The 23,159-nt window shown below is 42.4% G+C and overlaps 1 protein-coding gene across 1 annotated transcript in view; it reads right to left on the bottom strand.

Annotated features, from left to right (window-relative positions):
• The window catches only part of nhlrc2 (NHL repeat containing 2), a 72,428-nt gene that overhangs the window by 4,231 nt on the left and 45,038 nt on the right, over positions 1-23,159 (bottom strand). The window contains exons 7-11 of the mRNA XM_014157076.3: positions 16,639-16,732; positions 15,867-16,098; positions 4,009-4,131; positions 3,507-3,716; positions 3,002-3,218 (exon numbers count right to left, since the gene is read on the bottom strand). Of these exons, the coding sequence (XP_014012551.2) occupies positions 3,002-3,218; positions 3,507-3,716; positions 4,009-4,131; positions 15,867-16,098; positions 16,639-16,732 (876 nt within the window). The remainder of the gene's footprint in view (positions 1-3,001; positions 3,219-3,506; positions 3,717-4,008; positions 4,132-15,866; positions 16,099-16,638; positions 16,733-23,159) is intronic.

The following is a 23,159-nucleotide window of genomic DNA, read 5'->3' as shown; positions in this document are numbered from 1 at the left end:
TCATCCTTGAGATGTTTCTACAACTTCATTGGAGTCCACCTGTGGTAAATTCAATTGATTGGACATGGTTTGGAAAGGCACACACCTGTCTATATAAGGTCCCACAGTTGACAGTGCATGTCAGAGCAAAAACCAAGCCATGAGGTCAAAGGAATTGTCCATAGAGCTCCGAGACAGGATTGTGTCGAGGCACAGATCTGGGGAAGGGTACCAAAACATTTCTGCAGCATTGAAGGACCCCAAGAACGCAGTGGCCTCCATCATTCTTAAATGGAAGAAGTTTGGAACTACCAAGACTCTTCCTAGAGATAGCCGCCCAGCCAAACTGAGCAATGTGGGAGAAGGACCTTGGTCAGGGAGGTGACCATCAACCCCATGGTCATACTGACAGAGCTCTAGAGTTCCTCTGTGGAGATGGGAGAACCTTCCAGAAGGACAACATCAATGCAGCACTCCACCAATCAGACCTTTATGGTAGTGGCCAGAGGGAAGCCACTCCTCAATAAAAGGCACATGACAGCCCGCTTGGAGTTTGCCAAAAGGCACCTAAAGACTCAGACGATGAGAAACAAGATTCTCTGGTCTGATGAAACCAAGATTGAACTCCTTGACCTGAATGCCAAGCATCTCGTCTGGAGGAAACCTGGCACCATCCCTACGATGAAGCATGGTGGTGGTAGTATCATGCTGTGGGAATGTTTTTCAGTGGCAGGGAGACTAGTCAGGATCGAGGGAAAGATGAACGGAGCAAAGTACAGAGAGATCCTTGATGAAAACCTGCTCCAGAGTGCTCAGGCCTTCAGACTGGGGCGAACGTTCACCTTCCAACAGGACAATGACCCTAAGCACACAGCCAAGACAACACAGGAGTGGCTTTGGGACAAGTCTGTGCAGCAACGCTCCCCATCCAACCTGAAATAGCTTGAGAGGATCTGCAGAAAAGAATGGGAGAAACTCCCCAAATACAGGTGTGCCAAGCATGTAGGGTCATACACAAGAATACTCTAGGCTGTAATCGCTGCCAAAGGTGCTTCAACAAAGCACTGAGTAAAACAAAATACATTTGCAAAAATGTCTCTCTTTGTATTGTGTGTAGATTGATGAGGAAAGAAATCAATGTAATCCATTTCAGAATAAGGCTGTAACGTAAAATGTAGAAAAGGTGTCTGAATACTACGCTACCATAGTCCCTGGGGACTCAAGCAGAATCTGTGGTGGTAGCATTCTACCCACAGGTTCCTGCAGCAGCTAACAACTTAAAAGGTGCGATCTGTAAGTTCAATTGCTTGTATTAAAAACAGTGTTCTTTTATTTGTCATTTCAAGTTAACCGTGTTCATACAGGTTGTGCTTTTAAACGTCCTCAGGCTCCCAGTGGAGAAATTTAGAGGAAAATGGGATCTAAAATACTAGTTTTGACGCTGTGCATGGCTAACTTGACTGACTGTGATTCCTGTTCCTTCATTGATCCAATAAATCGTTTTTTTTTTATACCTAGATCGTATATCTCATATTTAATGTAACATATCTCGTAGACAGCAAGGCTTCTCCTCTTATCAAAAGGAGCCTTGATGTCATTGTTGAATTCAATTATGTGGTCCCTTGTATTCTTGTGGTCGTGAATGTAGTAAATGTATACATTTAAATCATTGGAACCTGAGGTGCCATTTGCAATCAATTGAGGGCCACACAACCTCAATTACTTAATTACTTTTAATCAAAGCACAAATAGTGGAAATAATTGATCAAGTAACTGACAAAGGAAAGTGAGGTGTCCCGTCAATCCAACAGGATGGAATATCATTGACACATTGCAAAACCACACTAACGCTGGTAGAACATCCCTTTAATTCGGAGGACTGACGATGGGAGTAAATAAGGCCATTCACCGATGCTGTGAACACTTCAAGGCATAGCCACGTTAGGCTATTTTGCCCAGTGGCACATTCCAAATATAAAAGATTGGATTTCAGGCATCATTCATTGTAATGGATGGGGCCATTGAACATAAGCTCAACAAAGGCCTAGTTAGAGACAACAGGAGCGGTAGAGATACTCTCAATGATCGGCTATGAAAAGCCAACTGACACTTACTCCTGAGGTGCTGACCTGTTGCACCCTCGACAACCACTGTGATTATTATTACTTGACCCTGCTGGTCATCTATGTACATTTGAACATCTTGGCCATGTTCTGTTATAATCTCCACCCGGCACAGCCAGAAGAGGACTGGCCACCCCTCATAGCCTGGTTCCTCTCTAGGTTTCGGCCTTCCTAGGGAGTTTTTCCTAGCCACCGTGCTTCTACACCTGCATTGCTTGCTGTTTGGGATTTTAGGATGGGTTTCTGTTCAGCACTTTGAGATATCAGCTGATCTAAGAAGGGCTATATAAATACATTTGATTTGATTTAGAGAGAGACTGAGAACAGGAGTGTTTGTGAAGCTAAGGGCATGTCTGAAAAAGAGGGAACAAAGCGAGAGAAAATATGCAACTACATCAGTCAGCATGTCAATTTGTATTTCAACATATGGTGTGAGAGTGTGTGTGTGTCTGCTGCCTGGGACAATCTGGCACAATTTCTAAAATATCCTTCACTCCTATCCCAAGGGCTAGGCTGTTGTTTAACCATTTTAAAAAGATAGGCGTCGCCTGCCAGTGGGTTAGGTGGAGCTATTGAGAAGGCACGGCAAAAAGGGCCTAGGGATTGGGATGCACCTACGACCCCCGATGCAAGGTTTATTTCATATCCAGGTTTGCTTTGACCTTGAACGGGGGAGTGGAAACTATAATGCCCCTCAAACCACAGCACTTTAACTGGAACACTCACTGGAGCCCATTACAGAACATTCAATTGAAAGGGAATGTTTTAATAATTCTCTAACTTTTTACAGCTTGAGGCATGAATGGGAACAGCTACACAGTCACGTGAACAAGGTTATGTTTCAAAATGTTGACAACATTGTGCCCTACTGAACGTTACACTGGTGTAATTTTCATTACCTTCTGCTGACAGGGTCCAAAAGCTGGGTGCGTCTTCAGTGAGCTTGGTGCCCTCTGGTAGCGATAGCACCAGCTCCAAGTTGACAGTCTGTCCTGGTGACACTGCCAGTGGTGGCATCGTCACCCTAGAAGCAGATTTGGGGAGTTTGGGGACTTTACAAGGTCCAGAGGACTTAGTTGGTGCAGAGTCTACCGCGTCCTCCACTGAAATGGGGAACTACAAGAGAGGGAGAGAAGATAAACACTTTTCTTTGGCGTTTCTAAAAGAGAAGCTGTATTAAAGAGTCAAAGGAAAAGCAAGCCCCATAACATCTATGGCTTTCCACTTGTTCTCTCTTAAAAAATGTTTGAGCAGAGGTCCGGTAATTTCAAACCAAAATGTTTTCAGGCAAACTGTACTTTTTTAATATGAAGGCTTCTGAACAGATAGATAAATGTTTATTCACACACACACACACACACACACACACACACACATGCTCTTTCTGTCACACACACCCCTCACCAGTGACACGGTCTTGGTGTCCAGGTCCAAGACTTTGATGTGGTGGTTGTTGGTGTCAGCTACATACAGCACCCTGCCCCCCTCCCCGACACACAGGCCACCAGGCTCATTGAAGCTGGACTCAGTCAACCCTGGCCCTAACACGTCACCAGCTTCCCCTGTCCCAGCCACAACAAGACACTGCCTGGTTTTTGGGTCCACCACTTTGATCTGAAACAAACAAACACAGCAAGGCTAAGAGGGATTTGATTTGTGTGTACAACCAGTCCAAACATACATGCACTCTGCCCTGAAGGCCTACTGTCTTTTCAAGAAGCAATCTCCAATCTCACAGCAGAGAATATGAAGGCTTTACATATGAATTGTCTATTGGCTGTTTCAGAGAAAACATCCAATGACATCCCACAAGCTCTTCCTCTTGTTGACTTTGTCACTGGATACTGATGTGAAACCACATGTCCATAAAATACAGTGTAAACATTACCACGTCTGAAAAACGGACCTTGTGGTTGTAGGAATCCGCCACATAGAGGAGGCCTTGGTCAGGAGCCCAGGCCACACCAAGGGGGTGCTGGAGCTTTGCGTCCACTCCTTTCCCGTCCACGTCCCCAAACGCAAACAGGTTCTGTCCCCCAAAAACACCACATGAGTGACATTACATGTTTCAATTCATTTCAATGCCACTTTAGTCATCCATGCATCTAGGGCAGGGGTGTCAAACATACGGCCCAATTGGAGGGGTTCCAATCCGGGCCACAGATTTTGTGGGATATTTAGTTTTTTTTGGGGGGGGGGGACGTCTCAATATACTTTCAAATAACTAAACCCAAATTGAAACTGTGTAGGAAGAATAATAGACCTACATTTATACAGTTTCTTGACTGTCCAGCTCGCTTAATAAATTACTCAAATGAAAGCATTGAAAATTCACCAAACTATGGATAGAGGAAATGTTGCTAATTTTCAGTGTGAACCTCGTTGAAGAGTGAATGCGGCCCCTGGGGCAAAATTTGTTTGGTCCTAGATCAGGGGTGCCAATTTCAATTCAGCAGCCTTGCCATTTTTCTGAGTATTAGGAATCTGAACTGAGTCAACTATTTGTTAAATGAAGCCTTCTGATTGGCCAGAGTATAAAGATTGACTTGATGATGAAGCAGTGCATTGATTGCATTTCAAAGTGGTACTACATTAAGCCTTTCCTCAACGAACCATCTGAAGTTTCTAAAGACAGATTACTCTCATATGTATAAAATTGAAAAATAACAAACATTGAAAACAATGCTCTGCTTGAGGGAGGTTAGTGTAGGTGTGTATTCATTGTGCACACCATGTAAAACATTTTGCAACGGTTTGCTAATGTAAACGAGTGTATCTTAAAAGGTCCAATGCAGATGTTTTTATCTCAATATCAAATCCTTTCTGGGCAACAATTAAGTACCTTACTGTGATTGTTTTCAATTCAAATTGTCAAAAAGAAATAAAAATAGCTTCTTAGCAAAGGGCAATTTCTCTAGCAAGAATTTGCCTAGGATTGTCTGGGAGTGGGGAGGCGAAAACTGAAAATGAGCTGTTATTGGCAGGGAGGTGGAATTCTTTCTTATTGGTCTATTAACTAATTTACCACATGGTGATGTCACCATGGAATGCCTAAAGTCCATCCCACCAAAACAGGTTGAAATTTCAGGCAGTCTTTTCAGAAATATCTTACAAAATGTTATGCTGTTTTCAAATGAAACACAATACCTTGCTCTTGTTAAAGGGAGACCCAACCCGTTGCTGGCAGCAGTGCGATAGGGGACAGAGTGAGAAATGATTGCAGTTAATATGCAGCCATTGTCAATGGTATTGGATGTCCGCTTCAATACCCTAATGGCATATCTAGAACCAGAATATAAGATGCCATGTCGAAAAACCGTGACGGTCATGATGGAGAAATTGTACAATGATTGTTCTGCATGTACAAAGCGCGAGCCATACGCGGCTTCAACAAAAGATTGTTGGACGTCTATGAACATCAATGCAACGAGCCATCACATTGATGAGAAGTGGGACATGAAGTCCCATGTACTGACAAATGAGAACATGGAGGAGAGACAACAGAGAACATAAAACAGCATTAATACCATCGTTGCTTAGTGGGTGGGGAACAGCAGTAAGGTGAGCGCCTTCTGGTAGGTAGCCAGGACTGAGGTAGATTGAAAAGCATTGCCCCCTAGCAGTCACACAGATGACCATCTCTGTTAATTCATTTCATTTCGCAATTCTTTTTTTTAAACGTTTCAAGTTTTAAAGAAAATGTTTATATGTATCACATCCCCAGCACAAGTACTAAGCGTCGGTAAGGCTAAGCGGAAATGGACAAAGGAAATCCAGTCCTTTGTGCCCTGGCCTAAACATCCTCGCCGGACACAAAATTGGTCGTTTTTTTTTGGTAACAACAGCAAAGGTCCATGTGAAGATGCTGGAGGAAACAGGTACAAAAGTATCTATATAGCCACAGTAAAATGAGTCCTATATCAACATAACCTGAAAGGCCGCTTAGCAAGGAAGAAGCCACTGCTCCAAAACCGCCATAAAAAAATCCAGACTACGGTTTGCAACTGCACATGGGGACAAAGATCGTACTTTTTGGAGAAATGTCCTCTGGTCTGATGAAACAAAAATAGAACTGTTTGGCCATAATGACCATCATTATGTTTGGAGGAAAAAGGGGGAGGCTTACAAGCCGAAAAACACCATCCCAACTGTGAAGCACGGGGGTGGCAGCATCATGTTGTGGGGTGCTTTGCTGGAGGAGGGACTGGTGCACTTCACAAAATAGATGGCATCATGAGGGAGGAAAATGATGTGGATATATTGAAGCAACATCTCAAGACATCAGTCAGGAAGTTAAAGCTTGGTCGCAAATGGGTCTTCCAAATGGACAATGACCTCAAGCATACTTCCAAAGTTGTGGCAAAATGGCTTAAGGACAACAAAGTCAAGGTATTGGAGTGGCCATCACAAACCTCTGACCTTAATCCCATAGAAAGTTTGTGGGCAGAACTGAAAAAACGTGTGCGAGCAATGAGGCCAACAAACCTGACTCAGTTACACCAGCTCAGTCAGGAGGAATGGGCCAAAATTCACCCAACTTATTGTGGGAAGCTTGTGGAAGGCTATCCGAAACGTTTGACCCAAGTTAAACAATTTAAAGGTGATACACTCAATTAGTATTTGGTAGCATGTAAACTTCTGACCCACTGGGAATGTGATTAAAGAAATAAAAGCTGAAATAAATCACTCTACTATTATTCTGACGTTTTACATTCTTAAAATAAAGTGATGATCCTAACTGACCTAAGACAGGGAATTTTTACTAGGATTAAATGTCAGGAATTGTGAAAAACTGAGTTTAAATGTAGTTGGCTAAGGTGTATGTAAACTTCCGACTTCAACTGTACGTCCGCATTGTGTACATCTGTCATGTTTCCGAGGGGATCCTTTTTAAAGAGCACAATTCCCAAACTCGTGATTTGTTGGGACTGTTGTCTGTCTGAAGAGCACCCTCCCCGGAATTGTTTTTCTCCCCTTTCAAAGGGGCCAAGAGAATTCCACGTGTTCCTCAGACCTAGTGCTGTTGCCCTAGGTCTGGTATTTCCGAGACTACACTATAAGCCCAGTGGTTCCCAACTCCAGTCCTCGAGTACCCCCCAAAAGCACACATTTTTGTTATGGTTTTAAAAAACAGAAATAGCTTATTTAAATAAGTATTCAGAACATTTGCTATAAGACTCAAAATTGAGCTCATGTGCATCCTGTTTCCATTGATCATCCTTGAAATATTTCTACAAGTTGATTGGACATGATTTGGAAAGGCACATACCTGCCTATATAAGGTCTTACAGTTGACAGTGCATGTCAAAGCAAAAACCAAGCCATGAGGTAGAAGGAATTGTCCGTAGAGCTTTGAGACAGGATTATGTCGAGGCACAGATCTGGGGAAGGGTACCAAATAATTTCTGCAGCATTGAAGGTCCCCAAGAACAATGTAAGAAATTTTGAACCACCAAGACTTCCTGGAGCTGGCTGCCTGGCCAAACTGACCAATCAGGGGAGAAGGGCCTTGGTCAGGGAGGTGACCCTCTGACAGAGCTCCAGAGTTCCAATGTGGCAAACCTTAAAGAAGGACAACCATCTCTGAAGCACTCCACCAATCAGGCCTCTATGTTAGAGTGGCCAGACAGAAGCCACTCCTCAGTAAAAGGCACATGATAGCCACTTGGAGTTTGCCAAAAGGCACCTAAAAGGAAAAAGTGAAGGGGTCTGAATACTTTCCGAATGCCTCAAAGAATGGCACCTATTGGTAGATTGGTAAAAAAAAATAACAAAAAAAAAACAGACATTGAATATCACTTTGAGCATGGTGAAGTTATTAATTACACTTTGGATGGTGTATCAATACACCCAGTCACTACAACGATACAGCCGTCAATCCTAACTCAGTTGCCGGAGAGGAAAGAAACAGCTCAAGGATTTTACCATGAGGCCAATGGTGAATTTAAAACAGTTACAGAGTTAAATGGCTGTGATAGGAGAAAACTGAGGATGGATCAACAACATTGTAGTTACTCCACAATCCAAACCTAATTGACAGAGTGAAAATAAGAAACCCTGTAAAGAATACAAATATTCCAAAAGTGTTATGTTTGGGGAAAATCCAACACATTACCGAGTACCACTCTCCATATTTTCAAGCATGGTGGTAGCTCCATCATGTTATGGGTATGCTTGTAATCATTAAGGACTAGGGAGTTTTTTTTCTTCAGTTTTTTTCCATTCAAAATGGAATGGAGCCAAGCACAGGCAAAATCCTAGAGGAAAACCTGTATCAGTCTGCTTTCCACCAGACATTGGGAGAATAATTCACCTCCCAGCGGGGCAATACCCTAAAACACAAGGCCAAAAATAGTTGCTTACCAATTAGACAGTAAATGTTCCTGAGTGGCAGAGTTACAGTTTTGACTTAAATCTGCTTGAAAGTAGTTGTCTAGCAATGATCAACAACATATTTCACAGCAGAAAAGAATAATGGGCCAATGTTGCGCAATCCAGATGTGCAAAGCTCTTAGAGACGTACCAAATCAAAACAAGTTTTATTTGTCACATACACATCTTTAGCAGATGTAATTGCGGGTGTAGTGAAATGCATGTGTTTCTAACAGTGCAGTAATATCTAACAATAAACACAACCTAAAAGTAAAAGAATGGAATTAAGGAATATATAAATATTAGGATGAGTAATATCGGAGTACATAAATATTAGGATGAGTAATGCCGGAGTGGCATAAACTAAAATACAGTAGAATAGAATACAGTATATACATATGAGATGAGTAAAGCAAAAATATGTAAACATTATTAAAGTGGCTAGTGTTTTCAACTCCATGGGGCAGCAACCTCTAAGGTGCAGGGTTATGTAACCGGGTGGAAGCCCGAGTGATGGCTATTTAACAGTCTGATGGCCTTGAGATAGAAGCTGTTTTTCAGTCTCTCGGTGCCAGCTTTGATGCACCTGTACTGACCTCATCTTCTGGATGATAAAGGGGTGAACAGGCAGTGGCTCAGGTGGTTGTTGTCCTTGATGATCTTTTTGGCCTTCCTGCGACATCGGGTGCCGTACCAGGCAGTGATACAGCCCGACAGGATGCTCTCAATTGTGCATCTGTGAGGGTTTTAGCTGCCAAGCCAAATATCTTCAGCCTCCTGAAGTTGAAGAGGCGGTGTTGCGCCTTCTTCACCACACAGTGTGTGGGTGGACCATTTCAGATCGTCAGTGATGTGTATGCCGAGGAACGTGAAGCTTTCCACCTGCTCCACTGCGGTCTCGTCGATGTGGATAGGGGGGTGCTCCCTCTGTCGTTTCCTGAAGTCCACTATCAGCTCCTTTGTTTTGTCAACATTGAGTGAGAGGTTATTTTCCTGGAACCACACTCCCAGGGTCCTAACCTCTCTGTAGGCGGTCTCATCATGGTTGGTAATCAGACCTACTACTGCTGTGTCGTCTGCAAACTTGATGATTGAGTTGGAGGCGTGCGTGGCCACGCAGTCCTGGGTGAACAGGGAGTACAGGAGGGGGCTGAGCACTCACCCTTGTGGGGCCCCTGTGTTGAGGATCAACAAAGTGGAGATGTTGTTTTCTACCTTCACCACCTGGGGGCGGCACATCAGGAAGCCCAGGACCCAGTTGCACACGGCAGGGTTGAGACCCAGGGCCTCAAACTTAATAATGAGCTTGGAGGGTACTATGGTGTTGAATGCTGAGCTATAGTCAATGAACAGGATTCTTACATAGGTAGTCCTCTTGTCGAGATGGGATTGGTCAGTGTGCAGTGCTATGGCGATTGCATCGTCTGTGGATCTATTGGGGCGGTAAGCCCCTAAGTGGGTCTAGGGTGTCAGGTAAGGTAGAAGTGATATGATCCTTAACTAGCCTCTCAAAGCACTTCATGATGACAGAAGTGAGTGCTACGGGGCGATGGTCATTTAGTTCAGCTACCTTTGCTTTCTTGGGTACAGGAACAATGGTGGACATCTTGAAGCAAGTGGGGACAGCAGACTGGGATAGGGAGAGATTGAATATGTCCGTAAACACTCCAGCCAGCTGGTCTGCGCATGCTCTGAGAACGCGGCTAGGGATGCCGTCTGGGCCGGAAGCCTTGCGAGGGTTAACACGCTTAAATGTCTTACTCACGTCGGCCATGGAGAAGGAGAGCCCACAAGCGGGCCGCGATGGTGGCACTGTGTTATCCTCAAAGCGGGCAAAGGTGTTTAGCTTGTCTTGAAGCAAGACCTCAGTGTCCGCGACGTGGCTGGTTTTCCTTTTGTAGTCCGTGATTGTCTGTAGACCCTGCCACATACGTCTCGTATCTGAGCCATAGAATTGCGACTCTACTTAGTCTCTATACTGACTTTTTGCCTGTTTGATTGCCTTACGGAAGGAATAGCTACACTGTTTGTATTCTGCCATATTCCCAATCACCTTGCCATGGTTAAATGCGGTGGTTCGCACTTTCAGATTTGCACGAATGCTGCCATCTATCCACGTTTTTTTGGTTAGGGTAGGTTTTAATAGTCACACTGGGTACAACATCTCCTATACACTTCCTGATAAACTCAGTCAGTGTATCCATGTATTCGTTGATGTTATTATCAAAGGCTACCCGGAACATATCCCAGTACGCATGATCAAAATAATCTTAAAGCAGAAGGGAAGAGAAGCAAAAGGGGGAAAAGGGAGCCGTGATCAGATTTGCCAAAGGGAGGGCGGGGGAGGGTTGGAGTAGCAGTGGTTGAGTGTTTTAGCAGCGCAAATACTACAGTCAATGTGTTGATAGAACTTCGGTAGCGTTTTCCTCAAATTTGCTTTGTTAAAATCCCCAGCTACAATAAATGTGGCCTCAGGATATGTGGTCTCCAGTTTGCATAAAGTCCAGTGAAGTATACACGGCTGTGACTATAACCAAAGAGAAATACCTTGGGAGGTAATACGGTCGGCATTTGATTGTGACGTATTCTAGGTCGGGTGAACAAAAGGACTTGAGTTTCTGTATGTTATCACAATCACACCACGAGTGGTTAATCATGAAACATACACCCCTGCCTTTCTTCTTCACGGAGAGTTCTTTATTCTTGTCTGCGCGATATACTGAGAACCCAGCTGGCTGTATGGACAAAGACAGTATATCCCCAGAGACCCATGTTTTCATGAAATAGAGTATGTTACAATCCCTGGAAGGAGATTCTCGCCCTGAGCTTGTCTACATTTTTATCCAGAGACTGAACATTAGCGAGTAATATACTCAGAAGCAGTGGATGGTGTGGTTGCCTCGTTAGTTGGACTAGAAGTCCACTCCGAATACCTCTTCTCCCCCGGCGGTGTTTTGGATCAGCCTCTGGAATCAGTTCGTATTCCCGGTCGTAATGCTGGTGAGTTACCACCGCTCTGATATCCAAAATGTCTTTCCGGCAGTATGTAATAACAAACAATTCCCTGGACTAATAATGTAAGAAATAACACACACAAAAACAAAATACTGCAAAGTTACTTAGGAGCTAGGGCAGATCTGCTTCTGTCTGTCAGCACAATCTTTATATTTAAATGTTTATTTAACCTTTATTTAACTAGGCAAGTCAATTAAGATCAAGTTCTTCTTTACAATGACGGCCTACCCCGGCCAAAACCTTAACCAAACCTGACGATGGGCCAATTGTGCGCCGCCCTATGGGACTCCCAATAACGACCGGTTGTGATACAGGGTCTGTAGTGACGCCTCTAGCACTGAGATGCAGTGCCTTAGACCGCTGCGCCACTCGGGAGCCCCATCTTGCTTTATTAACCATAAATGCTGTCATCGCTGCCAAAGGTCCTTCTACAGAGTACTGACTCAGGGGTGTGAATACTTACAGTACCAGTCAAAAGTTTGTCTGCACCTACTCACTCAAGAGTTTTTATTTATTTTTACTATATTCTACATTGTAGAATAATAGTGAAGACATCACAACTATGTTATATTTTAGATTATTCGAAGTAGCCACCCTTTGCCTTGATGACAGCTTTGCACACTCTTGGCATTCTCTCAACCAGCTTCACCTGGAAGGCTTTTCCAACAGTCTTGGAGTTTCCACATATGCTGAGCGCTTGTTGGCTGCTTTTCCTTCACTCTGCGGTCCAACTCATCCCAAATCATCTCAATTATCAGATACTCTTCCTTGGGTCTAGCAGAATTAAGGCAGTTATACAATTGTAAAAACATTACAATACATTCATTACAGAATTCACAACACACTAAGTGTGCGCCCTCAGGCCCATACTCCACTGCCACATATCTACAACACAAAATCCATGTGTACGTGTGTGTATAGCGCGTATGTTATCGTGTGTGTATGCATGTGTCTGCGCCTACGTTTGTGTTACTTCACAGTCCCCGCAGTTCCATAAGGTGTATTTTTACCTGCTTTTTAAATCTGATTCTACTGCTTACAAATACACCTCCTCCTCCTCCTCCATGGAGATCATCCGTTCACCTACTCTGTGTCTAACAAAGACACGGCATTGGAAACAAAAATCTCAAACTCGGACTCATCAGACAAAACGACAGATTTCCGCCGATCTAATGTCCATTGCTTGTGTTTCTTGGCCCAAGCAAGTCTCTCTTCTTATTGGTGTCCTTTAGTAGTGGTTTCTTTGCAGCAATTTGACCATGAAGGCCTGATTCATGCAGTCTCTTCTGAACAGTTGATGTTGAGATGTGTCTGTTACTTGAACTCTGTGAAGCATTTATTTGGGCTGCAATCTGAGGCTGGTAACTAATGAACTTTTCATCTGCAGCATAGGTAACTCTGGGTCTTCCTGTCCTGTGGCGGTCCTCATGAGAGCCAGTTTCATCATAGTGCTTGATGTTTTTTACGACTGCACTTGAAGAAACTTTCAAAGTTCTTGAACTTTTCTGGATTGACTGACCTTCATGTCTTAAAGTAATGATGGACTGTCATTTCTCTTTGCTTATTTGAGCTGTTCTTTCCATAATATGGACTTGGTCTTTTACCAAATAAGGCCATCTTCTGTACACCACCCCTACCTTGTCACAACACAACTGATTGGCTCAAACGCATTAAGGAAAGAAATTCCACAAATTAACAAGGCACACCTGTTAATTGAAACACATTCCCAGTGACTACCTCATGAAGCTGGTTGAGAAAATGCCAAGAGTGTACAAAGCTGCCATAAATGCAAAGGGTGGCTACTTTGAAGTAGTTTAACCTTTCTGGCGCAGACGTTCCGCTAGCGACCCACCTTGACAACATCCAGTGAAATTGCAGAGCGCCAAATTCAAAATACAGAAATAGTCATAATAAACATTCATAAAAAATACAAGTGTTATACATCGGTTTAAAGTTTCTTGTTAATCCAGCCGCTTTGTCAGATTTCAAAAAGGCTTTACGGCGAAAGCATACCGTGTGATTATCTGAGGACAGTGCCCCGCTTACAAAAGCATACAAACATTTTACATCCAAGTAAAGGAATGACAAAAGTCAGAAATAGCGATAAAATTAATCACTTACCTTTGAAGATCTTCATGGTTGCAGTCACAAGAGTCCCAGCTACACAATAAATGTTTGTTTTATTGGATAAAGTCCCTCTTTATATCCCAAAAACTCTGTTTTGTTCAGTAATCCACTGGCTCAAAGGCGGTCAAAACATGCAGACAAATACATCCTAATAGTACCGGTAAACTTTGTCGAAACATGTCAAACAATGTTTATAATTAATCCTCAGGTTGTCAATTGTCTAAATAATCGATAATATTGCAACCGGACAATAGCGTATTCAATAGAAAGGAAAAATAACGAAGGGCGCGCACTTGGTCACGCGGGCAATCCAGCACTGCATGCTTTCCCAGTCCCCTGACAGAAAGGTCTCATTCTTCTTCATTTTTCAGAAAACAAGCCTGAAACAATGTCTAAAGACTGTTGGCATCTAGTGGAAGCCATAGGAACTGCAATCTGGGTCCTAACCCATTACATACTGTATAGGCATTCCATTGAAAACTACATATAAAAAAAATCCCACTTCCTGGATGGATTATCCTCAGGTTTTTGCCTGCCATATCAGTTCTGTTATACTCACAGACATTATTTTAACAGTTTGGAAAATTTAGAGTGTTTTCTATCCAAATCAGAAGCTAGGAAATATATGCATTTCCTAGCTTCTGGGCCTGAGTAACAGGCAGTTTACTTTGGGCACGCTTCTCATCCAGACGTCGAAATACGGCCCCCAAGCCATAAGAAGTTAACCTCTATAGGATCGGTGGGTCCCTTTTCAAGTTATGAACTTGAAAAGTTATTAATTAACCAATTAGGCACATTTGGGCAGTCTTAATACAACATTTTGAACAGATATGCAAAGGTTCACTGGATCAGTCTAAAACATTGCACATACACCATCTAGTGGCCAAAATCTAATTTGCGCCTTGGCTGGAATAATACATTATAGCCTTTCTCTTGCATTTCAAAGATGGTACAAAAAAAAAAACGCATGGTTTTTGCTTTGTATTATCTTGTACAAGATCTACTGTGTTATATTCTCCTACATTCATTTCACATTTTCACAAACTTCAGTGTTTCCTTTCAAATGGTACCAAGAATATGCATATCCTTGCTTCAGAGCCTGAGCTTTGGGTAGATTTGGGTATGTCATTTTAGGTAAAAATGTATGTATATTATTAAATCCAATTTATTTTCATCTTCTGCTTCAGAAAGCAAGAGTGACGCAACAAAGAAATCATATTGGTTTGATTGTAGTGGAATTTGGGGAATTTAAATAAATAGCCATATCTTCTTGTGAGCATGCTCAATAAATCAAAATGATTGGATTACACTCCCATTATAAAAATATTCATATTTTCAAAAGGTTTGGAAACTCGCAACAAATGTTACATGGCGCTAATAATGCTTTTCAAATCGTGTCACGACAAATGCTGTAATAATTCAGTCACTGCTCCAATTAAATCATTAAAAAACTCCCTAGTTGCTTGTTTTTTTGTAGCCCCTACGGCACAATGATATGGTTTCTCCTTCCTTTATAAAGAACCAGATCTGTGGGGAGGAAAACAAAGTGCTGAGACAGAACATAAACGGAGTGTGATTAGAGGGAGGTAAGCAATGCCTCACAGAGCGCTGAGCGATAGCCTGGAATCAAGTTCTCCCTCCACCAGCACCCTCGCCCTATTTAGAGAGAACAAGGTCCATAGGTGCCATTTGGGATGCACCCCTACTGTATAGTGTTTGTCAGGCTCAGGAGAGAACAGCCTAACATCAAGGATCAGTTTAAAAGTATAAATCTTCATCTTTAGGTGAAAGGTGGTCAAAACATCTCTGATCCTGGATCAGTGTCTAGGGGTGGCGTCATTCTACTAAGTGTGGGGAACTGGAACTGCAACACTTGAACCATTGAGAGTCCCCAGTTGACATTGATACTAATATATTGATGATAAATTGAGATAAAAATGTACAGCGGATTCCTTTGGGGTTGCAACTAGAATGCGCCCAGAAACATTGGTTTGGTTTTAATTTGGATTCATGAGCAAAAAAACAAAACATACAACCCAGGGTCCCAATCCTTGACGCTCAGAAATACCTCTAAGAATAAATAGAGGTTACCCCATAGATATAGAAGACTATTGTTCTTGCTATATTGTCTATGGGTTACCCCTAACCACTGATAGATTGGGGTTATGGTAATGTGATGTGTGGTTAGGGGGGGATCATTTACCTTGAGCCCCCCTCCCCCCTAACCGTTCCATCACAGGACTGACTCACCAGGGGGTCTCTCTCGCCCCCCACCAGCAGTTTGACGGCGCCGTCCTTCAGCGCCAGGGTGCGCACAGTGCTGCTCTCACTGTCGGCCACGTACAGGCACCCCCAGGGCTCCTCCGGAGCAGGGGCCAGGCCCGAGGGCTGGGCAAAGCCGGCCTTTTGGGGGTAGGCGTTGTTGCGGTTCTCCTCGTTGCCACTGCCGGCGAAGCGCACACACGTCCCCGCTTTGGACTCGCTGGAGGGAGTTGTCATGTCGTTAATATTGTCCTCTGTGTGTCTGTAGCCTATGTGATCCAGTGGTTAGTTCCGCGGAACCTAGCACACGTATACCAGTCGGCATCGAATCCGACCCATGCCCTTCTGACTCATAATATCGCCTAACTTTCCTGTCCCCTCTTCACTGTCCTCTCTCAATGAATACATAAAACCCTCCAAAATAAAATTATAATCCATCACAGCATTGGATGCAAATTGATAGGCACTAAAGCTTACAGTCAAATCTATGGAATGGTGAAATATCACAATATTGGTCTGTAAACCAATCCTAGCCTCAGGAGCCCCATCGTTTGAGCCTAAGGAACTGGATTGGTGTACTTAAGCTATCCTGACAGTGAATCTGTCACATTATTGGGTTCTCATTCAGATTTGAAAACACCAAAGGGGTAGATAGAAACTAATAGCCTACTTGATTCTAGACTGAATATATGGAAGAACAACATTATCTGGCCCTGAAACAGTTGCCAGTGCACAAAGCAATTATGTATCAGTCGCTCACCTTCTTTTAGGCAGCTTCCCATTTTCCAGGAACAGAGCCCAGATCTGGTGTGTCCCTGCCATGGCCACCCACAGCATGTTATCCTCCTCACCGCCTGCAAAGTAACACAGAAATACCCCTTTCACACTACTGAGCGAGCCGAATCGAGCAAAGCCGTGCTATACTGTACTGCTCGGGCCTGATCACACATCCACCTTTCTTTACCAGATCCATTGACTTGATCTGAGATAACCAGGAAGGACGGATGGACTTTCTTAAGTATTCAGGGCATATACCAGGGCCATTTACTTGAATACTTTAGATCTGCAACGAAACATTGAGTACACAGGACCCACATATTTCAGAGCTCGTACAGATGCTTTTAGTCATTGGATACAGTCTAAAATAAATCCTTTATATTCAAGCAAGGACACAAAACATCTCCCCTATACTGACATGCTACCCATATCAGCTTAAACAGAGAAATATTTTGCTAGCAAATCTCTATGGGGTCAATTTCACACCTTAAGTATTGAATTCAAAATAAAATAAATTGTAAATATGAAAAATAAAGTTGAAAACAAAAATAATATTTGAGGAAAAGTGAAATGATGGATGTTGAGATAACAAAAAAAATCAAAAGGAACATTTGTCGAATTGTAAACAAAAAATAATGATATCAAAAGGAACATTTGTAGAATTGTAAACAAAATATAATGATATCAAAAGCTACTCTTCCTGGGGTCCAGCAAAATTAAAGCAGTTACACATTTAAAAAAAAAAACACTACAATACATTCACAACATATTAAGTGTGTTCACAGTCCCCACTGTTCCATAAGGTGTATTTATCTGTTTTTTTAAATCTAATTTTACTGCTTGCATGAGTTATTGATGTGGAATAGAGTTCCATGTAGTCATGGCTCTATGTAGTACTGCGTGCCTCCCATAATCTGTTCTGGACTTGGGGACTGTGAAGAGACCTCTGTTGGCATGTCTTGTGGGATATGCATAGGTGTCCAAGCTGTGTGCCAGTAGTTCAAAAAGACAGCTTGGTGCATTCAACATACCTCTCACAAATACCAGTTGTGATGAAGTCAATCTCTTTTCCACTTTGAGCCAGGAGAGATTGACATGCATATTATTAATGTTCTCTCTATGTGTACATCCAAGGGCCAGCCATGCAGCTCTGTTCTGAACCAATTGCAATGGTCCTAAGTCCCTCTTTGTGGCACCTGACCACTGGACTGAACAGTAGCCCAGGTGCGACAAAACTAGGGCCTGTAGGACCTGCCTTGTTGATAGGGCTGTAAGAATGCAGAGCAGCGATTTATTATGGACAGACTTTTCCCCATCCTAGATCCTGTTGTATCAATATGTTTTGACCCTGACAGTTTACAATCCAGGGTAACTCCAAGCAGTTTACTGTCCTCAACTTGGTCAATTACCACATTCTTTATTACAACATTTAGTTGAGGTTTAGGGTTTAGTGAAGGATTTGTCCAAAAATACAATGCTTTAAGTTTTTGAAATATTTAGAACTAACTAATTTTGCCACCCATTCTGAAACTAACTGCAGCTCTTTGTTAAGTGTTGCCGTCATTTTAGTCGCTGTGGTAGCTGACGTGTACAGTGTTGAGTCATCCGCATACAGTTTAAGTCGGAAGTTTACATACACTTAGGTTGGAGTCATTAAAACTCGTTTTTCAACCACTCCACAAATTTCTTGTAAACAAACTATAGTTTTGGCAAGTCGGTTAGGACATTACTTTGTGCATGACAAGTCATTTTTCCCAACAATTGTTTAGAGACAGATTATTTCACTTATAATTCACTGTATCACAATTTCAGTGGGTCAGAAGTTTACATACACTAAGTTGGATGTATTTCAAAGCCTACCTTCAAACTCAGTGCCTCTTTGCTTGACATCATGAGAAAATCAAAAGAAATCAGCCAAGACCTCAGAAAATAAATTGTAGACTTCCACAAGTCTGGTCATCCTTGGGAGCAATTTCCAAACGCCTGAAGGTACCAGGTTCATCTGTACAAACAATAGTACGCAAGTATAAACTCCATGGGACCACGCAGCCGTCATGCCGCTCAGGAAGGAGACGCGTTCTGTCTCCTAGAGATGAACATACTTTGGTGCAAAAAGTGCGAATCAATCCCAGAACAACAGCAAAGAACTGGAAGATGCTGGAGGAAACAGGTACAAAAGTATCTATATCCACGGTAAAACGAGTCCTATATCAACATAACCTGAAAGGCCGCTCAGCAAGAAAGAAGCCACTGCTCCAAAACAGCCATAAAATAGCCAGACTACGGTTTGCAACTGCACATGGGGACAAAGATTGTACTTTTGGAGAAATGTCCTTTGGTCTGATGAAACAAAAATAGAACTGTTTGGCCATAATGACCATCGTTGTGTTTGGAGGAAAAAGGAGGATGCTTGCAAGCCGAAGAACACCATCTCAACCATGAAGCACGGGGGTGGCATCATCATGTTGTGGGGGTGCTTTGCTGCAGGATGGCATCATGAGGGAGGAAAATTATGTGGATATATTGAAGCAACATCTCAAGACATCAGTCAGGAAGTTAAAGCTTGGTCGCAAATGGGTCTTCCAAATGGACAATGACCCCAAGCATACTTCCAAATTGTGGCTAAATGACTTAAGGACAACAAAGTCAAGGTATTGGAGTGGCCATCATTAAGCCCTGACCTCAATCCTATAGAACATTTGTGGGCAGAACTGAAAAAGCTTGTGCGTGCCAACAAACCTGACTCAGTTACACCAGCTCTGTCAGGAGGAATGGGCAAAAATTCACCCAACTTATTGTGGTAAGCTTGTGGAAGGCTACCCGAAACATTTGACCCAAGTTAAACAATTTAAAGGCAATGCTACCAAATACTAATTGAGTGTATGTAAACTTCTGACCCACTGGGAATGTGATGAAAGAAATAAAAGCTGAAATAAATAATTCTCTACTATTATTCTGACATTTCACATTCTTAAAATAAAGTGGTGATCCTAACTGACCTAATACAGGGAATTTTTACTCAGATTAAATGTCAGGAATTGTGAGAAGCTGAGTTTAAATGTAATTGGCTAAGGTGTATGTAAACTTCCGACTTCAACTGTACATAGACACACTGGCTTTACTCCCGAGTGGCGCAGCCTTCTAAGGCACTGCATCTCAGTGCTAGAGGCATCACTAGCGACCCTGGTTCGATCCCGTGCTGTATCACAACCGGCCGTGATTGGGCGTCCCATAGGATAGCGCACAATTGGCCCAGCAACGTCCGGGTTATGGTTTAGCCGGGGTAGGCCATCATTGTAAAATAAGAATTTGCTCTTAACTGACTTGCCAAGTTAAATAAAGGTTCAATAAAAACTGTAAATACTCAAAGCCAGTGGCATGTCGTTAGTAAAGATTGAAAAAAGTAAGGGGCCTAGACAGCTGCCCTGGGGAATTCCTGATACTACCTGGATTTTGTTGGAGAGGCTTCCATTAAAGACCACCCTCTGTGTTCTGTTAGACAGGTAACTCTTTATCCACAATGTAGAAGGGGGTGTAAAGCCATAACAGATACGTTTTTCCAGCAACAGGCTACGATCAATAACGTCAACACCCACACTGAAGTCTAACAAAACAAACCCAACAATCTTTTTATCATCAATTTCTCTCAGCCAATCATCAGTCATTTGTGTAAATGCTGTACTTGTTGAATGTAACCTATTGAATCGATTTCGCCTACACGTTTGCCTGCAGTTACTACTGTTGGTTAGGTTACTCGGATCTTTGCTTTCACTGGCAGTTGTTTTCGATGGCAAGTTCTGGAAACATGTTTCTGTGAAGACAGGGCTTGGAGGGAGGAGTAGAAAATGAGTCTTTATTGGTCCACTAGTTTTGGAGTGACGATTCATCGTAACCAAATCAATGAGCAGGATAGACAGAGGAAGGTGGAAACCTGAAAAAAAAAATATGTTGCATTCGTTTTCAAATAATTTGCTCTTGCTTTAAAATGTATTTGCTTGCAAGTTTTTTGGTTTCGGTTTTGATAGTCTACAATTCTAAAAATATATATATTTTTTAACTTGACAGATTGTAAATGACTTTAATATTAATGTTTTATATCATTATATCCTCTTAGTATGAATAGATCGTTTTTATTTCCTTGCAGCTCTGTGTACGAGAAGAGTGTAATTATTTAGTGGACTGCAATGGACTGTAGGAATGTGCACTCCCAACAACTCAATACCTCTCCTGACTGATAAGAAGTCCTGTGATATGAGAAATCCTGGGTGATGGAAAAGTACTGAAGTACATCTTTGTGGAAGGGAGGGTGTGAGAGCTAAGGGTATAAGTGGACACTGCAATTTATTCAAGGTATGTATTCAGCTGTACATCTTCGCTGAGTAAATATTTGAAAGGTCACTGGGAGTTTGGGCTCTTATGATATGTTTATTGTATATTGGTCTTCTTATCAATTGCCATTTTCAGCAGGATTTCACGAACAGGTTTGGGAGGAAGGAGAATCAGTAGTGGAGGAGGCCAGCCAATAAATAAAGGTAAGCTTGTATCCTACCAATTCCTCATGTGCCCCTTAAGGGCCATCTACCCATTCTGTTTGTCAACCAGTCGTGAGCCTTCAGATTGTTGAATCAAAGTATCTGTGGAGAGTGAAGTTTTAAAATGTTTAAGCGAATCGGAGATATGGCCATTTAGGAAAAATCCGGTGTGTGCTTGTGACAGGTGGATGCATCCTGTCCGTAACTGGTGGATAGAACCAGTAATTAAATCAGTGGCCAGTTTATTGGCAGATAGTTCTAGGGATGGAGAAGAATCTTATGTATAGGATTCCACCGGAAATAAAAACTAGATCGTATGTGCATAGTTCTGGGGTGGGGAGTTTGTTGAGACTATACATCAACAAGCCTCCACCAAAACAGACAGCGGGCAGGGTGATTGATTCCCATGTTTATGTGCTACCTATGAGAAGATTCCCAAACAATCTCTATGATGTGGTCTTGGTGATTGGAGTCACCCGTGTAAGGGACAGGCCAATCAAGGCACTGCATCTCAGTGCAAAAGGCTTCACTGCAGTCCCTGGTTCGAATCCAGGCTGCATCACATCTGGCCGTGATTGGTCCCATAGGGCGGTGCACAATTGGCCCAGCGTCGTCCTGGTTTGGCTGGGGTAGGCCGTCATTGTAAATAAGAGTTTTTTCTTAACTGACTTGCCGAGTTAAATAAAAAAATTATCAATGGATAGCTCTGGATGAGGAAGAGTCTTAGGGCAGGTGTTCTAGGGCAGGACCTCACCGAAAAATGTGTTTGAAGTCATATAGACTGCGCAGGGTAAAATGTACCAATGTTATTGGTAGGTGCTACCTACTAGAAGATCCCTTAATGATCTATATTGGCTATTTGGCCCCAGTGGAATAAACAAACATATTATATAGGTCCCCATATACAAAAATGTAGGCAGTGGTTTTGGCATGTTCATTGTGGACAGGTGGGTGAAGTAGCCCGTGCATTTAGGCCTTAACAGTGTATGGTTCAGGGGTGGGAATTGTATCTAACAGATTACAAATATATAGAAAATATTCCTAAAATGTGTGAATCCAGAAATTCAGACTGGAAAATTAACAATTAGTGAGTGGTGATCAAAGTATTATCAAAGGATGCACTATAAAAGGTAGCATTGTGAATTAAAGTCGTTTTAAAAAACCTGGGTTCCAATTTATGAATATGATGGGAATGAGAGACATTGTGTAGATTTGGTGACTATACATTCAGTTCATCGAACTTATACATTCAACCATCGAGAAGTCGTTTTTGTAAAAATAAGTGGAGGCAAGAATAGAGAGCTTGGTGGTAATATGGCTCTTCCTGCCTCCCAATCCGTGGGATGTTATGCTGCAGAGTCTAAAACACGCAGCAAAAAGTAGGCCCCTTTGCTATTATGTAAATAGTTAAATTTGAAACAACATTCTTCAATTCAAAATCATCCACCAAGTGTAAAGAGACTAAAACATGACTGGAAACTACGCAGAAAGCGTTAGGAGAAAGTGATCAGCTTATCGCTGGTCTTCTACCAAAAATGAATGTATCAAGGTCCTTTGCTATGTGCATTGTTCCTAAGCACACCAAACATCTTTGTTGTTGTCGTTTGAGTCTGTTGCGTCTTTCTTGTAGTCTGCTCTGTGCATTATTTCGATCTGTAGTCTGTTTTGTCACAAAATTCTAAATGATCCATCTCTTTGACTCAGTATATAGTGATTAGATTAATTTCATAGCATAACCCACACAAAATAAAAATAAAAAAGGCCAATCAATGGATATTACAAGCAATGGACAGTATAGGCTGGATGTGTGCAAAATGCAATAATATGCATAGGCTACAGGTTAAAGTTCATAAGGTTGTAAAAGTTGTGGAAGTGGCTGTCTCATTGACCTAGGCCAATTTGGACTGGTCACGTGATCCACTACAGTGACTGTCAATCATCAAATCATTGGATTGAGAAACAAAAAAAGTTC

This window comes from Salmo salar, chromosome 19, assembly GCF_965601325.2.
Source record: "Salmo salar chromosome 19, fSalSal1, whole genome shotgun sequence".
NCBI lineage: Eukaryota > Metazoa > Chordata > Actinopteri > Salmoniformes > Salmonidae > Salmo > Salmo salar.
This window is presented reverse-complemented; position numbering and strand designations above follow the sequence as displayed.